The sequence below is a fragment of the Nerophis ophidion genome, linkage group LG01, assembly GCF_033978795.1.
Source record: "Nerophis ophidion isolate RoL-2023_Sa linkage group LG01, RoL_Noph_v1.0, whole genome shotgun sequence".
Lineage (NCBI taxonomy): Eukaryota > Metazoa > Chordata > Actinopteri > Syngnathiformes > Syngnathidae > Nerophis > Nerophis ophidion.
This window is the reverse complement of record NC_084611.1, coordinates 7,946,866-7,963,778: the sequence shown is the minus strand read 5'-3', so window position 1 is coordinate 7,963,778 and position 16,913 is coordinate 7,946,866. Positions and strand designations below refer to the sequence as shown.

General features: G+C 41.5%; 1 protein-coding gene across 2 annotated transcripts in view; it reads right to left on the bottom strand.

Annotated features, from left to right (window-relative positions):
* Positions 1–16,675, bottom strand: part of LOC133550894 (gastrula zinc finger protein XlCGF17.1-like) — a 127,317-nt gene extending 110,642 nt beyond the window's left edge. The window contains exons 1-2 of one of the 2 annotated variants that reach the window (XM_061897151.1): positions 16,353–16,675; positions 3,701–3,748 (exon numbers count right to left, since the gene is read on the bottom strand). In XM_061897151.1, the coding sequence (XP_061753135.1) occupies positions 3,701–3,748; positions 16,353–16,443 (139 nt within the window). In that variant the 5' untranslated portion in view covers positions 16,444–16,675. Of the gene's footprint in view, positions 1–1,208; positions 3,749–16,352 lie in introns of those variants that run through there. The other variant, XM_061897063.1, reaches the window with a different exon arrangement.
* Between the last annotated feature and the right edge of the window lie 238 nt (positions 16,676–16,913).

Genomic DNA, 16,913 nt, shown 5'->3' with positions numbered 1-16,913 from the left:
CATGACTGGTGAAAATTGCGATCTAATTAAAAAAAAAAACAACAACAACCCAAAACTCAAAATTTCGCTTTAGCGCCCCCTAGGAATAAAACACTGACAAAACTGCTCTTGGGAAGAAAACACAGACAAAACTGCTTGTAACTTCCGGTAGGAATGTCGTAGAGACATGAAACAAAAAACCTCTATGTAGGTCTCACTTAGACCTACATTTCATTAATTGACATCCTTCAGCAAAAATCAACAGGAAGTTGGCAATTACCCCTTCAAAACAAAAGTTTTGTGAAAACCCGTCACCTTTTTTCAAACATTATCTCCTCTGAGCGCGTTTGTTGTGTCGGCTTCAAACTCGCACAGGAAAGAGATTAAAAGTTGCGCAAAGAGTTTTTCTAACTGCTACGGTTTTGATTTTGCGAGCCTTCAAAGAACTGCTGCCGTCTCAAGATGGCCGCTTAAAGGAAGGAAGCACCAGCGTGACCACACAATGCAGAGACGGTAGGTACGGTGCGGGTGAAGATATGTTGACTGGGTGAAAGAAGGAGGCGCCAGTTAGACTCCAGGATACAGAGAAGGTAGGTAATGTGCCGGTAAAGGTATATTGTCTCTGTGATGGCAGGAAGCACCAGCATGTATGGTTGAAAGAAAGAAGCACCAGTGTGACCCCAGGATGCAGGGAAGGTAGGTAACGTGCAGGTAAAGATATGTTGAATGGGTAAAGGCAGGAAACACCAGCAAAAGTCGGTCCCGTCCATCGCAGCTTTAATTACTCTTGTTCTTTTGTTACATTTTTGTTGTGTTTTGCTTAATGGTAAAAGATTTCTATCGAGGAGCTGGTCTGAGAAGTAAAATCTACGGACCGCCGGGCTTTTTGCTCGACCACTTCCCAACTCTGGAACGCTCTCCCCGACCATCTTAGAGAACCACAGTCGGTCGACCGTTTTAAGAAGGGACTAAAAACCCGTTTTTTTTAGCACAGCTTTCATCAAATTTCTCTGTTTTATCCAGTGCTCTCATGCTTTTATTTCTATTTTATCTAGTGTTTTTCATAACTTTATTTCTATTTTAATTTATCATATATTCTAACTTTCTATTTATATTTTTCAATTATTTTTATACTTTGGAGCACTTTGAGATTTCAACAAATGTAAAGTGTGATACAAATGTAATTCATTATTATTCTCATTCATTGTAAAAGAGTAGCGACATTCATATGTTGTTACTATTTAGTGTTTTATTGTTCATAGTTAATATTGTAAATGCCACTTTCTTTATTTTAATGTACATTTTGGGTGTGCCATTCAGTGAAAAAAAACAGTCAAAGTCCATTCCTTTGTTTTGAGGGTGGTCTGTCATACGTTTTTTAGAATTCCATCAGACATTATGACTTTGGGTATTAGTGTTCCTGACAAAAAGGGACCCAAACACAAATGCTGTACAGCAGATTTTTACATCTAAATGTGTACATATCATTTATACACACATACACATTGCCCCCCCTCCCCCTGACACATTTTTTTCTCTCAAAGAGGCCCCCCGAGTCCAAATATTTGCCTTATATTATATATATTCCACTTGATTTAACTGTATTGTCTCACATTTGAGAAAGGGGAGAACACATAACATACGGCAGGCTAAGAGCAACATAAAAGTCGTCAAAAACATCACAAAAAGAAAGATAAAAGAGCACAGATTCAGAGCAACATGGGGAATGGTTCGGAAAACGTTTCAGCCTAATCATATAGGTTTTGCTAAAGAAGGCATCATGGAAGAGGACTACATTTCCTCCTTATCTGGAGTCATCTGTCTCGTCTGCAGAAGGAGCAACCAAGCAAGCACTGCAGGCATCGTCCGTCACACAATTCAGGATCGTTTCATTGACAAAGAAGACACGGACGGATAAAATTATGCTCCAGAGGGTTAGCACGGTGGGGGAGGGGTTAGTGCGTCTGCCTCACAATACGAAGGTCCAGAGCAGTCAGGGTTCGATCCCGGGCTCGAGATCTTTCTGTGTGGAGTTTGCATGTCCTCCCCGTGACTGCGTGGGTTTCCTCCCACCTCCAAAGACATGCACCTGGGGATAAGTGGATTGGCAACACTAAATGGTCCCTAGCGTGTGAATGTGAGTGTTGTCTGTCTGTGTTGGCCCTGCGATGAGGTGGCGACTTGTCCAGGGTGTACCCCGCCTTCCGCCCAATTGTAGCTGAGATAGGCACCAGCGCCCCCCGCGACCCCAAAGGAAATACGCGGTAAAAAAATGGATGGATGTATAATCCCACTTTGTACAAAGACATTGAATATTTGAGAAAGGAGCAGCGGAATATATTTGAGGAGAGAACATATCCTAGACAGCTGAGTTCTCTGTGTGTTCTTCAGCGTCTTTCACCGCACACCTAAGTGATATTTTCTTCCGAGTGTGTTCTCTTGTGTTTCGTCATGTTTTTCTTTTGAGAAAAGCCTTTACCGCAGACTGGACAGTTAAACGGTTTTTCGTGTGTGTGCGTTGTCATGTGTTGGCTCAAATTACCCTTTTGTGAAAAGCTCTTGCAACAAACTGAACATTTAAACGGTTTGGCGCCTGTGTGTGTAGTCATGTGTGGAATCAGATTACCCCTTTGGGAAAAGTACTTGCCACAGACCAAACAACTAAATGGTTTTTCTCCAGTGTGTGTTCTCATGTGTTCAGTCAGACTGCTCTTCAGAGAAAAGCCTTTACCACAAATCGAACAACTGAATAGTTTTTCTCTTGTGTGTGTTCTCATGTGTTGAGTCAAGTTACCCTTCAAAGCAAAGTTCTTACCGCAAACCGAACAACTAAATAGTTTTTCTCCGGTGTGTGTTATCAGGTGGTCAGTCAAACTACTCTTCAGAGAAAATCTTTTACCACAGGCCGAACACCTAAATAGTTTTTCTCCCGTGTGTGTTCTCATGTGTTGAGTCAAATTACCCTTCACCGAAAAACCTCGACCACAAACCGAACAAATAAAGGGTTTTTCTCCCGTGTGTGTTCTCATGTGTTGAGTCCAGTTTCTCTTATTAGTAAAACGTTTTGCACAAACCGAGCAGCTGAAACGTTTGCTTCGCTTATTTTCAAAGCATTCAAAGTCTAAATCGTCACCTGAATTCAATGATTTTCCTCCCGCGTGTGTTTTCATGTGTTGACTCAAATAACTCTTCTGAGAAAAGTATTTGCCACAAACTGAACAACCAAATATTTTTTCTCCTGAGTGTGTCCTAATGTGTGAGGTCAAGTTGCACTTTATAGAAAAGCCTCTGCCGCAAACTGAACAGACAAATGGTTTTTCTCCCGTGTGCGTTCTCGTGTGATAAGTCAGATTGCTTTTTTTAGTAAAGGTTTTCGCACACACTGAGCAGCTGAAATGTGTTTTGTCTCTTATCTTTTCAGAGAATTCAGAGTGTTTGTTGTCAGCGTGAGTCCTCATATCACCTTCACAGTCTGTATCGCTGCTCAAAGTTACTTCCACTTCGTCTTCAGCCTCACTATCTGATAGTGGAGCTAAGAGGTTGTCTACTTGTGGTTTCTCTTCATCTTCTTCAGTCTTCACAGAGACAACAGTCAGTGGAAACTTAGTGAGATCAGGTTCCGGCGGTCCTAGAAGACACTCTCCCTCCTGAGTGATGCAGAGTTCCTCCTCTTCCTTTTTAATGTGGGGTGGTTGTGGAGTCAAAGTGGAGCTCCCTCCTGCCAACTGAGGGGGAAGTTCTTCTGGATGACCAATCAGCTGCACGGCCCCTGCGGGAAACACACAACACAAACACTTCTATGTAGTGTACTGTATGTAGTGTTTCATGGCCATTCATTTAGTGCAGGGGTGTCCAAACTTTTTCCACTGAGGGCCACACATGGAAAAATTAAAGCATGCGTGGGACATTTTGATATTTTTCATTTTCAAACCATAACAAAATATATGGATTTTTAAAATGTATTTTACCTTTAGGAGTCAAGGGGACCATAAAGGGTCTCAGTTATTGAAATGTTAAAAATAAGTAAAAGTTGTATTATTTTTTATTTAACGCCTACAGTAAATCTCTATATAAATGATAAATGGGTTGTACTTGTATAGCGCTTTTCTACCTTCAAGGTACTCAAAGCGCTTTGACACTACTTCCACATTTACCCATTCACACACACATTCACACACTGATGGAGGGAGCTGCCATGCAAGGCGCCAACCAGCACCCATCAGGAGCAAGGGTGAAGTGTCTTGCTCAGGACACAACGGACGTGACGAGGTTGGTACTTGGTGGGATTCGAACCAGGGACCCTCGGGTTGTGCACGGCCGCTCTGCCACTGCGCCACGCCGTCCCCAACTTTAAAAAAAAATAAAAAGGTTTTATGGCTTTTCTGTCAAAAACATCTTTGTTTTTTTAATAGTAAAACTGAAAGAAGCAGTATTTAGTAAAAAATTAAAGTACCAATGATTGTCACACACATACTAGATGTGGCGAAATTATTCTCTGCATTTGACCCATCACCCTTTATCCCCCCTGGTAGGTGAGGGGAGCAGTGGGCAGCAGCCGGGGGCCGCGCCCGGGAATCATTTATGGTGATTTAAGCCCCAATTCCAACCCTTAATGCTGAGGTAATGGGTCGCATTTTTATAGTCTTTGGTATGACTCGGACGGGATTTGAACTCACGACCTACCCATCTCAGGGCGGACACTCTAACCACTAGGCCACTGAGTAGGTTAATTCGAGCCCTAAAAGATGTGAAGTGAAGTGAATTGTATTTATATAGCGCTTTTCTCTAGTGACTCAAAGCACTTTACATAGTGACACCCAATATCTAAGTTACATTTAAACCGGTGTGGGTGGCACTGGGAGCAGGTGGGTAAAGTGTCTTGCCCAAGGACACGACGGCAGTGACTAGGATGGCGGAAGCGGGAATCGAACCTGCAACCCTCAGGTTGCTGGCACGGCCACTCTACCAACCGAGCTATACGGCTCCATTGATTTTAGTTCTTTATTATTTTTGAGTAATCACACTGAAAATACAAATAAAATACTACTAAATATAATTGGGATACAAAAGGTGCCCCACTCAGAAAGTGATACATTTTTATTAGTTTTTTTTATTTTTATACTTTCAACACTTAAAGGGGAACATTATCAGCAGACCTATGTAAGCGTCAATATATACCTTGATGGTGCAGAAAAAAGACCATGTATTTTTTTAACCGATTTCCGAACTCTAAATGGGTGAATTTTGGCGAATTAAACGCCTTTCTGTTTATCGCTCTGGAGGCGATGACGTCAGAATGTGACGTCGCCGAGGTAACACACCCACCATTTTCATTTTCAACACATTACAAACACCGGGTCTCAGCTCTGTTATTTTCCGTTTTTTTGACTATTTTTTGGAACCTTGGGGACATCATGCCTCGTTGGTGTGTTGTCGGAGGGTGTAACAACACTAACAGGGAGGGATTCAAGTTGCACCACTGGCCCCAAGATGCCAAAGTGTCTGCCGCCAGACCCCCATTGAATGTACCAGAGTGACTCCACATTTGACCGGCGATGCTAAGACAGACATGGCACAGAGATGTATGGATAACCTGTAGATGCATTTGCAACGATAGTCAACGAAATCACAAAGGTGAGTTTTGTTGATGTTGTTGACTTATGTGCTAATCAGACATATTTGGTCACAGCATGACTGCCAGCTAATCGATGCAAACATGCTACGCTAATCGATGCTAACATGCTATTTACGCTAGCTGTATGTACATTTGAAACTAGATACCCACATTTAATGCGAAACAAACACTTACCAATCGACGGATTTAAGTTGCTCCAGTGTCACAAGATGCGAAAGTCCTGAACGTTTGGTCCGCACATTTTACCAGCGATGCTACTAAGGCAGCCATGCTATGGGCCACTTCATTAGGTACACCCACGCTATGGCCGAATAGCGTCAATAGCTATTCGCTCAATAGCTTCAATTTCTTCTTCAATTTCGTTTTCGCTATCTGCCTCCATACTCCGACCATCTGTTTCAATACATGCGTAATCTGTTGAATCGCTTAAGTCGCTGAAATCCGAGTCTGAATCCGAGCTAATGTCGCTATATCTTGCTGTGGTATTCCCATTGTTTGTTTACATTGGCAGCACTGTGTGACGTCACAGGGAAATGGATAGTGGTTTCGAAGATAGCGAAAATAAGGCACTTTAAAGCTTTATTTAGGGATATTCCGGGACTGGTAAAAATTTGAAAAAAAATTCAAAAAATACAACAAGCCACTGGGAACTGATTTTGGTTTTTAACCCTTTTGAAATTGTGATAATGTTCCCCTTTAAGTTATAAGATCAATTTCAGATATATCTGTCGATTTTACGTTTCAACTATTATTTTGTTTGTTTTATGCTCTTTTGTCAAAGAAAACAGTGTTTTTATATGGCAACGGCACAATATATGCAATATTTACCACATAAAACATTTTTAAGTGAAATATTTGAACTAATTGGAGCTTTAGAAATAATTCATTATAAAACTAATTTTTTTGTCATTATTTTTTTTTTTGGAGCAATGGCAAAAATATAATAATTGATTGAAACTTGTAATTAGTAGATTGCACAGTTCAGTACATATTCCGTACAATTGACCATTAATGGTAACACCCGAATAAGTTTTTCAACTTGTTTATTAAAGACGGTTTTAATATGGTAAAATAAATACAAAAAAAAACAAAAAACAGCCTGCATGGCAGCTTTGTGTCAAAATTGCAACTTTTTCTCGTTAGATTTCCCCTCATTCCAATGTTTTTAATGTTCTTTTTTTATTTTTGCAATAGCATTTCCAGACTGTGTGGGGGAGGGGCTGGTAAACAATTAGCTGCGGGGCCGCAAATGGCCGCCGGGCCGCACTTTGGACACCCCTGATTTAGTGCTTTGCCAGAATGATGGATCAAGTTTACATGACTTGGCTTAGACAAGTGGAGCTAGAATCAGTGTAAACAAAAAAAACAAAACTCTGTTTTGATTGAATTTAGATAGGTCAAACTAGCAGCAAAATATTGTAATACTTTTTCTAACAATATATAATCCATCCATCCATCTTCATCTGCTTATCCGAGGTCGGGTCGCGGGGGCAGCAGCCTAAGCAGGGAAGCCCATACTTTCCTCTAACCAGCCACTCTTCCCTCACTCGTGAACAAGACTCCGAGGTACTTGAACTCCTCCACTTGGGGCAGGGTCTCCTTCCCAACCCGGAGATAAACATTTTATTTTTTTAAATCATTTAATTTTCAAGTCATGTTTAGGGCATTCAAGCAGGAACTTTCCCATTTACTATGGCCAATTAACCCCCCCGCCACCCGGGCGCTTGCACCCAAAACAACCCGAGCAAACAAAGTTCCCCAGGAACTAATTTGTTACCGAGGAGCCCGGTGAGACTTTGGAAAGTTCCTTCAGGAACCTTTGAGGAGCGGACTGTGCTGTCGAACGCACAGTTGGGGGCGGTATAGCTCGGTTGGTAAAGTGGCCGTGCCAGCAACTTGAGGGTTCCAGGCTCGATCCCAGCTTCCGCCATCTTAGTCACTGCCGTTAAAGGGGAACATTATCACAATTTCAAAAGGGTTGAAAACAATAAAAATCCGTTCCCAGTGGCTTGTTTTATTTTTCGAAGTCTTTCTTCAAAATTTTACACCTCCCGGAATATCCCTGAAAAAAGTTTTAAAGTTCTCGATTTTCGCTATTTGCGATGCGACTGTCCAATTCCCTGTGACGTCATACAGTGCTGCCAATACAAACAACATGGCGGTTACCACAGCAAGATATAGCGACATTAGCTCGGATTCAGACTCGGATTTCAGCGGCTTAAGCGATTCAACAGTTTACGCATGTATTGAAACAGATGGTCGGAGTATGGAGGCAGATAGCGAAAACGAAATTGAAGCTATTGAGCGAATAGCTATTGACGCTATTCGGCCATAGCATGGGTGTACCTAATGAAGTGGCCCATAGCATGGCTGCCTTATTAGCATCGCCGGTAAAATGTGCGGACCAAACGATCAGGACTTTCGCATCTTGTGACACTGGAGCAACTTAAACCCGTCGATTGGTAAGTGTTTGTTTCGCATTAAATGTGGGTATCTAGTTTCAAATGTACATACAGCTAGCGTAAATAGCATGTTAGCATCGATTAGCGTAGCATTTTAGCATCGATTAGCTGGCAGTCATGCTGCGACCAAATATGTCTGATTAGCACATAAGTCAACAACATCAACAAAACTCACCTTTGTGATTTCGTTGACTTCATCCATCCATCCATCCATCATCTTCCGCTTATCCGAGGTCCGAGGTCCGAGCCTAAGCAGGGAAACCCAGACTTCCCTCTCCCCAGCCACTTCGTCGAGCTCTTCCCTGGGGATCCCGAGGCGTTCCCAGGCCAGCCGGGAGACATAGTCTTCCCAACGTGTCCTGGGTCTTCCCCGTGGCCTCCTACCGGTTGGACGTGCCCTAAACACCTCCCTCGGGAGGCGTTCGGGTGGCATCCTGACCAGATGCCCGAACCACCTCATCTGGCTCCTCTCGATGTGGAGGAGCAGCGGCTTTACTTTGAGTTCCTCCCGGATGGCAGAGCTTCTCACCCTATCTCTAAGGGAGAGACCCGCCACACGGCGGAGGAAACTCATTTGGGCCGCTTGTACCCGTGATCGTATCCTTTCGGTCATGACCCAAAGCTCATGACCATAGGTGAGGATGGGAACGTAGATCGACCGGTAAATTGAGAGCTTTGCCTTCCGGCTCAGCTCCTTCTTCACCACAACGGATCGGTACAACGTCCGCATTACTGAAGACGCCGCACCGATCCGCCTGTCGATCTCATGATCCACTCTTCCCTCACTCGTGAACAAGACTCCTAGGTACTTGAACTCCTCCACTTGGGGCAGGGTCTCCTCCCCAACCCGGAGATGGCACTCCACCCTTTTCCGGGCGAGAACCATGGACTCGGACTTGGAGGTGCTGATTCTCATTCCGGTCGCTTCACACTCTGCTGCGAACCGATCCAGCGAGAGCTGAAGATCCCGGTCAGATGAAGCCATCAGAACCACATCATCTGCAAAAAGCAGAGACCTAATCCTGCGGTTACCAAACCGGAACCCCTCAAATGCATCTGCAGGTTATCCATACATCTCTGTGCCATGTCTGTCATCGCCGGTAAAATGTGGAGCCACTTTGGCACATTCAATGGGGGTCTGGGGGCAGACACTTTGGCATCTTCGGGCCAGTGGTGCAACTTGAATCCCTCCCTGTTAGTGTTGTTACACCCTCCGACAACACACCGACGAGGCATGATGTCTCCAAGGTTCCAAAAAATAGTCGAAAAAACGGAAAATAACAGAGCTGAGACCCGGTGTTTGTAATGTGAAAATGAAAATGGCGGGTGTGTTACCTCGGTGACGTCACGTTCTGACGTCATCGCCTCCAGTCTGATAAACAGAAAGGCGTTTAATTTGCCAAAATTCACCCATTTAGAGTTCGGAAATCGGTTAAAAAAATACTTGGTCCTTTTTCTGCAACATCAAGGTATATATTGACACTTGCATATGTTTGGTGATAATGTTCCCCTTTAAGTCCTTGGGCAAGACACTTTACCCACCTGCTCCCAGTGCCACCCACACTGGTTTAAATGTAACTTAGATATTGGGTTTCAAAATGTAAAAGCGCTTTGAGTCAATAGAGAAAAGCGCAATATAAATATAATTCACTTCACTTCACACGTTTGGGTCTTTCCTAAAAAAACTTTTGTCCAAAATTTCAGCCGCCATTAAGAGCATGCAGGACAACTTGTCTTTTCTTATTTCTTGTGTGTTTCTATAACAACATACTTGACATCGGGAGAAAGATAAACCCAAGGACATTTTGACTCCCAGGAATATTTGCAAGCCATCTCTGTGCTGAAGAAGGCTGATTAGAGGTAATATCTTGCAGTGTTTAAACTAGTATGCATTTAATGTTGCGCATTATTTTTTAAAAACTTCATTTTGATACGCCGAGCAATGAGAAGTGGATGGACGTTTTTAAAAACGTATTTACGGAGGATTACAACGTATTCAGCCGGACTTGGAAGTGGCGACTCCAGCGGTTTACTTGGACTTAGTGATCTTGTTGTTCGAAAATGCAAAACCCAGGAAGTTGGCACGTTGTGTGAATTGTGCATTTAAAAAAGAATACAATGATCATTTTCAGCCTATATTCAATTGAATAGACTGCAAAGACAAGATACTTAACATTCAAACTGGGTACACTTATTATATTTTGCAAATGTTAGCTCATTTGGAATTTGATGCCTGCAACATGTTGTCCAAAAAGCTGGCACAAGTGGGGAAAAAAGACTGAGAATGTTGAGGAATGCTCATCAAACACTTATTTTGGAGCATCCCACAGGTGAGCGGGCTCATTGGTAACAGGTGGGTGCCATGATTGGGTATAAAAGCAGCTTCCATGAAACGCTCAGTCATTCACAAACAATGACGGGGCAAGGGTCACCATTTTGTGTTGCAATGTTAATATTTCATCATTGATATATAAACTATCAGACTGCGTGGTCGCTAGTAGTGGCTTTCAGTAGGCCTTTAAAATACCACTCGGTGTGGAGAAATTACCCTCTGGATTTAACCCATCCCCTTGTTTCACCCCCCGGGAGGTGAGGGGAGCAGCGAGCAGCATCGGTGGCCGCGCATCGGAGGTACATTAAAAACATGTTTATTTAGGTTAAATAGATGATTAAAACGACAATTTTTTGATAATAATCACTTATTTTAAAACTTTGCGAAAACAATTATTTGAAAATGATTACAATATGAAATATTACAAAATGATAGGATTAAACTACTTTCCATTTCATTTTGTCACTACTGAAACGTTATATGTTGCATAAAAGCCCCAAAAAAGTTTAATTAAAAACAAAAATGTGTTTGGTAGTTACAGTTTTTAAAGATATACACTGATTTTTCAGACACATTTATTTAAAAACTGTAGGATGAAGTTGTTTACAACGCAGCAGTGAAGGGCACAAATGCAACGTCATTTCCTGGTCAAAAAGGTAGAGGTGTGGCCTAAATATAGAATCGCCTCTAAAACTCTTGTGTTTCGATAGTGGGGAAAATGAGATAATTTTAAGTGTTCTTTTCTCATCCGTAGTCATGTTTAAAGCAGCTCGTATTTTCCCATGTTGGGTATCTTCTCGTGACTTCCTTGCTTTAATCTTATGTCTGCCAGTAAACTCTTTGTTTTGTCTTCATTAAAAACCTCTAAAGGCCTTAATGGCCACATGCGTGGACAGCACGTTTTAGCTCCTATTTCTAAAATTGTGTACACTACTGAATTGGGGTCTTATGGCCACTTATGTGGACACTTATACTGCCATCTGGTGGTGTCAGAAGAGTATAACATAATGTCGTTTTGAAAAAAAAAGTGTGTAAAAATAAGAATTAGCATGCCACTAAACATGAAGTACACGTTTGTGTACTTATGGACTAAGTACATCATATCAAAAGATGATTCTTAGTTTTTATTCTAATTAGGGTCCAATAAGCCCAAATAGCAAAGAGAAATTAAAAAAGCATGTAAACAAACAGCTTGGGCCTTAAGAGGTTTTAAGGGCTCCCGTTTGTCGGCTCACAGAGCTGTTTTAGTCAGTTTTTTATCTGTTTTGGGCGAGAGGGGCTGTTTTTGTTCTACACAAGGTGACTCTTTTTGTTTGGATTCAGACCTTGCTAGCTGATGCCATGGTTGCATTGTAAGGGCTGGTCTCCTGAAGTTTCAGTAAACCTTGGTATCGTACCGTTCTGTCTTTGGAGTCCTTTTTAGTCAACATATAAGTCATTCAAAAGAACTCGGGATTGACGGGTGTGGTTTATTCCCCGAGAGGAAGACTGGTCGCAAGCAACAGTAGTGATGTAAAAAAGAGGGATGCGATATTTTGAGCAGTTTTTAAAACAAAACAATTAACTTTCAATAAATATATGTCGTTCGACCTCTGTTTAAAAGTTATCATAAATTTATTTCACATTAACACAATTGAAACTAATCCAAAAAATGTTTTAAGCAGTATTTTCATAAATTAAATTTTAGGAGTCACGATTGTGGACAGCTACTTCTCAATTGAGTACTCTGTAAAATGTGGGATTTATCTACCTTATCACTATCTCAACTACTGTGAACTAATACTGTGAGCTTCTGGGTCTGCATCCAGGGAGCCGTTTGTCCATGGAGACCAGCTGCTGGGTCTTTGCCACACCAGAGTCCGTTTGGAGAGACTGGAGGAGATGCGGATGAAAAGACATAGGGCTGCGGAGCTGGCGCTGAACGTCGGTACGGACAAGCTTCACAGTGACTTGGCTAAATGAGCAGGTATCGGACACCTTGGTCTCCTTGAATGTAACCTTGCTCATCAATGCGGACTGGACAAAGGCCGACAGTGGAGTCGGTTCTCTTGGTTGCTTTGTTGGGTCTGCTCCTTCCCTGGCCATTCTCCCCCCCCACCCCAGCAGACGATGGAGTGGAACACCGCAGAGCCCACCACAATGTATAAGTTTTTTGTTTATTTTGTTGTTGTTTTACTTCTAGGGCTGGTTGCATCAGCTCTATTCTTCTAATGTCTTTAATGTCCTTTTTGTTCTTTGATGTTTCCCTCTTACACGCATGTTTATGTATGCTATGACTATTAGGTTTTTCCCCCCTTGGCCTTAGTTTGGACCCCCTCTCCAGGGACCCAGGCATAGACTGAATATTTTTTTCCCTCCCCAGCGTTTACCTGTTTCTCACCTTTTTTTGTAAGGTTCAAGGTTGAAGTTTATTGGTCACATGCAGACTGCCAGCTAATCGATGCTAACATGCTATGCTAATCGATGCTAACATACTATTTATGCTAGCTGTATGTACATTTGAAACTAGATACCCACATTTAATGCGAAACAAACACTTACCAATCGACTGATTTAAGTTGCTCCAGTGTCACAAGATGCGAAAGTCCTGATCGTTTGGTCCGCACATTTTACCGGCGATGCTAATAAGGCAGCCATGCTATGGGCCACTTCATTAGGTACACCCACGCTATGGCCGAATAGCGTCAATATGTATTCGCTCAATAGCTTCAAGTTCTTCTACAATTTCGTTTTCGCTATCTGCCTCCATACTCCGACCATCTGTTTCAATACATGCGTAATCTGTTGAATCGCTTAAGCCGCTGAAATCAGAGTCTGAATCCCAGCTAATGTCGCTATATCTTGCTGTGGTAACCGCCATGTTGTTTGTATTGGCAGCCATGTATGACGTCACAGGGAAATGGATAGTCGCATCGCAAATAGCGAAAATCAAGAACTTTAAAGCTTTTTGTAGGGATATTCCGGGAGGTGTAAAATTTCGAAAAAAAAACTTCGAAAAATAAAACAAGCCACTGGGAACTGATTTTTATTGTTTTTAACCCCTTTTGAAATTGTCATAATGTTCCCCTTTAAGGTGTCTACAGTTCTTTGGCAGTTGAGTAGTGACAGTAGTATGAACAAAGGTAATGGGACAGTATGACTTCTTCATACTCTTGTATTTACATTATTTACAGTCATTGAATGAAGAGTATTGTAGTCGGGTAATTACAGAGGTTATTAAAGTGATTCTTGTGCGTGCAGTTTTGTGCAAATATGATCAAGTGTTAAGGGGCGCTGGAAGTTGCCAGACCCGTCTGCGATCCTGTTCTGTCTCCCTGTAATGTTTGTCTGATCTTGAATAGGATTGTGCTGAAAATCCTCATTTCCCCTCAGGGATTATTAAAGTATTTCTGATTCTGATTTAATTATTGATCTGGGTTTAAACAAATCAAAGTAGGTAAAAAGGCATGTTTGAATACTTGAGTGTTTTGTTACACTTGTTTTTGTTTTGGTTAAGGGACATCACTTTGCTTTAATTCGGCAACATGCCCCCATATATTTGATTCCATATTCTAGCACCAAACTATATTAAGATATGCATCCAAAGTCGGGACCTGGGGCGGACCACTCATCTGTGCATCGGTTGGGGACGTCTCTGCACTGCTGACCTGTCTCCGCTCGGGATGATCTCCTGCTGGCCTCGCTATGGACTGATTGATTGATTGATTGATTAAAACTTTTGTTCGTAGATTGCACAGTTCGGTACATATTCCGTACAATTGACCACTAAACGGTAACACCCGAATACGTTTTTCAACTTGATTAAGTCGGGGTCCACGTAAATCAATTCATGGACTCTCACTATTATGTTAGCTCCACTATGGACTGGACTATCACTATAAAGGTTAGATTCACTATGGACTGAATTCTCACAATATTATGTTAGCTCCACAATGGACTGGACTATCACTATAAGGTTAGATTCACTATGGACTGGACTCTCACAATATTATGTTAGATCCACTATGGACTGGACTCTCAAAGTATTATGCTTGATCCACTATGGACTGGACTTACATACTATTATGCTACATCCACTATGGACTGGACTCTCACTATTATGTTAGATCCACTATGGACTGGACTCTCACAAAATTATGTTAGATCCACTATGGGTTGGACTCTCACAAAATTATGTTAGATCCACTATGGGTTGGACTCTCAATATAAGGTTAGATCAACTATGGACTGGACTCACACTATTACATTGGATCCATTATTGACCAGACTCTTACTATTATGTTAGATCCACTATGGATTGTACTCTCACTATTATGTTAGATCCACTATGGACTGAATTCTCACACTATTATGTTGGATCCACTATGGACTGAATTCTCACAATATTATGTTAGATCCACTATGGACTGGACTGTCACTATTATGTTAGGTCCACTATGGACTGGACTCTCACAATATTATGTTAGGTCCACTATGGACTGGACTCTCACAATATTATGTTAGATCCACTATGGACTGGACTCTCACTATTATGTTAGATCCACTATGGACTGGACTCTCAGACTATTAACTAGATCCACTATGGACTGGACTCTCACACTATTATGTTAGATCCACTATGGACTGGACTCTCACTATTATGTTAGATCCACTATGGACTGGACTCTCAGACTATTAACTAGATCCACTATGGACTGGACTCTCACACTATTATGTTAGATCCACTATGGACTGGACTCTCACTATTATGTTAGATCCACTACAGACTGGACTCTCACTATTATGTTAGATCCACTATGGACTGAATTCTCACACTATTATGTTAGATCCACTATGGACTGAATTCTCACAATATTATGTTAGATCCACTATGGACTGAATTCTCACAATATTATGTTAGATCCACTATGGACTGGGCTCTCACTATTATGTTAGGTCCATTATGGACTGGACTCTCACAATATTATGTTAGATCCACTATGGACTGGACTCTCACTATTATGTTAGGTCCACTATGGACTGGACTCTCACTATTATGTTAGGTCCACTATGGACTGGACTCTCACTATTATGTTAGGTCCACTATGGACTGGACTCTCACTATTATGTTAGATCCACTATGGACTGGACTCTCACTATTATGTTAGATCCACTATGGACTTAATTCTCACAATATTATGTTAGATCCACTATGGACAGGACTGTCACTATTATGTTAGATCCACTATGGACTGGACTCTCACTATTATGTTAGATCCACTATGGACTGGACTCTCACTATTATGTTAGATCCACTATGGACTGGACTCTCACAATATTACGGTCCTCTCCAAGGTTTCTCATTGTCCCATTGGGTTGAGTTCTTCCTTGCCCTGATGTGGGATCTCAGCTGAGGATGTCATTGTGGTTTGTGCAGCCCTTTGAGACACCTCTGATTTTGGGCTATATAAGTAAAGATTGATTGATTGATTGATTGATTGAGAGCAGCAGTGAACGGGTGCTTGTTTGGCAGCAGCACATAACAAAAATTACAATGGTTTACATTTTTTTTGTTAGCTGTTTTTACATTATGAGCTGTGATTTTTGTGGAATACTTCCCTATTGAAAGTTGACGTGAATCATATTCATCTTGTTCTTTATGACCTCCAATCCTCTGCAGGTTGATGTAGACACGTGGTCCAGTCTTCTCTTCACACACTGCACATCTCTTACTCCTCCCCAAAATCATTATTTCCTTTACACAACTGGTTGTTTTGTTCTCCCACTTTCTTCATTTGACTTTTGCATTCTTTCATCTCCTCTGATGTGAACTCCACTGCCTTCTTCAAGCTAACAATCATGGCGGCTCTTTGTTTACGTTCTTCGACAAAGTTGGTTGAAATCTCACCAACGCCTTTTAGGACTTTGAAATAGCTTTCAAATGACAGAATGTCAACTCACTCACCTTCATCCGGGGTTTTGGTCTTTATCTCCGTTGGTGATTTTCTGGAAGTTTCTGATTGTCTTTCATGTTGTCTTTGAGCCGACGTCGCCATCTTAGCATAGCAGGAGTCGTCTTCAATCTTCAATCTTCACTTCAGATAACGCTTCATCGATGCAAATTCAACTTCGGTTAAGTTGATTTTTAAAAAAGAGGTCAATCTTGAGGTATAAAAATGGCTATAAGACCGTCAGTTCGAAACTTCTCCGGAAAGTCACTGGAGCTCTCAGTCCACCATCGCGGTCTTTTTTTTTTTGTACTTTGCCACTTTACGCATGCGCCAGAAGTAAGCAACTTCCGCCCCCGACTCTCACATGAGTTTTTCAAAATAAGGGCATTTTTCAATTGTTTTAAAAGAGCAGTTCGCAAATGAAATCTACTAATAATCAATATATATATATATATATATCTATATATATATAGATATATATATACACACACACATATATATATATATAGATCAAAAAAAGATTATTTTATCGAAAATTACACCAAAAAACGAATCTTTTTTTGATTATATATATA